At 62.3% G+C, this 1,407-nt stretch overlaps 1 protein-coding gene across 4 annotated transcripts in view; it reads left to right on the plus strand.

The window, feature by feature from the left end:
• The window catches only part of PICK1 (protein interacting with PRKCA 1), a 17,290-nt gene extending 16,428 nt beyond the window's left edge, over positions 1-862 (plus strand). For all 4 annotated transcript variants that reach the window (XM_010845088.1, XM_010845090.1, XM_010845089.1 and 1 more), the window contains one exon: positions 8-862. In XM_010845088.1, the coding sequence (XP_010843390.1) occupies positions 8-282 (275 nt within the window). In that variant the 3' untranslated portion in view covers positions 283-862. The remainder of the gene's footprint in view (positions 1-7) is intronic.
• Positions 863-1,407: the final 545 nt, after the last annotated feature.

Consider the following 1,407-nt stretch of genomic DNA (forward strand, 5'->3'; position numbering starts at 1 on the left):
GCCCCAGTCCAGGACATCGTGTTCCAGCTGCAGCGCTTCGTGTCCACCATGTCCAAGTACTACAACGACTGCTACTCGGTGCTGCGTGACGCCGACGTCTTCCCCATCGAGGTGGATCTGGCGCACACCACGCTGGCCTACGGCCTCAGCCAGGACGAGTTCACGGATGGCGAGGACGAGGAGGACGAAGACGAGGAGGACACAGCAGTCGGGGAGCCGCCCAGGGATTCGCGAGGGGCTGCCGGGCCCCTGGACAAGGGCGGGAGCTGGTGTAACTCCTGAGTGCCCCCTCGGGTGTGGGTCCGGGGGGCAGGGTGAGCGGGAGGACGCAGCACGGGAGCGGGGGCGGGGCCGCCGCACGACAGGGTGTGCGGCGCATAAAGGCCTGCTGGCTTGGGGCGCGTGCCTCCCTGCTGCTCTGTCCTGCACAGCGAACCCGGGTTGCCTGCCCAGGATGGGCTCTGGGGCCAGGGCCTGGGCCCTGGGCCCTGGCCCGCTCCATCTCCACCCCTCACCCCCATACCCCAGCTCCCCAGCCAGCCAGAGAGCTTGGTCTCCCAACCTGCCTTAGGAAGGAGAAAGAGGACAGAAAGGAAGAGGGGTTGGAGGTGGCAGGATTCCAGGACTCGCTGCTCGTGGGCACCTCCGCTGGCTTCACCCCGAGCCTGCTGGGAGTCGGGGGGCCCGCGGGTGGCTAGCGGAGCTGGGGCCAGCGTTTCACCCTCGCCTCTCTTTAGGCTGGCCCCACCCCAGTCCACACTCACCTCGGCAGCCTTTATTTATTTTATTCCCCTGGCTCAGCCACTTCCCTGGGGAGGCCTGGGCGCTGGGCCTGTATTGAATAAACACAAACCCAGATGGAGCCAGGCTCTTTGCAGTGGCCTCAGACCCTCTCTCCCCTCGATGCCCCCTCTCCTGCTTCCCTCATCACGGAGTGGGGCAACACGGTTCACCGACATTGCCGTTATAGCACTGACTCCTCACAGCTGTTCTTTGGGTGAGCACTGCCGTCCCATGTACAGATGGGAAACTGAGGCTGAGAAGAGGCTTGCTCAAGGCCCCGTGGTGTATGGGGAAGAAGTGAGATTTGGACTCAGATCCGTCAAGTTCAGAAGACTCCACTTTCCCCAGTGCCTCCCAGCTTTCTGCTCTGTGGAGCCTTTTATATCTTCTCTCCTCTGTGACCCTTCAGTGCTTGAACTAAACCTGTATTTGGGGAAAGACGGGATAGATACTGGGTCAGGCGGATCCGAGGCCTCAAACAGGGAGAGTGTTAAGGGTGCCCTGGCCATTCCAGGCCACCTGTTCTGCCAAGGCCAAAGGGGAGGGACCCAGTGAGTGGTACCACGCTAGTACTCCATGTCTTTGCTTCTCCTGGACAGCTCCGACCCACACCTGTGATCCTAG

The sequence above is a fragment of the Bison bison genome, unplaced genomic scaffold, assembly GCF_000754665.1.
Source record: "Bison bison bison isolate TAMUID 2011002044 unplaced genomic scaffold, Bison_UMD1.0 scf7180017864213, whole genome shotgun sequence".
NCBI classification, from domain to species: Eukaryota; Metazoa; Chordata; class Mammalia; order Artiodactyla; family Bovidae; genus Bison; species Bison bison.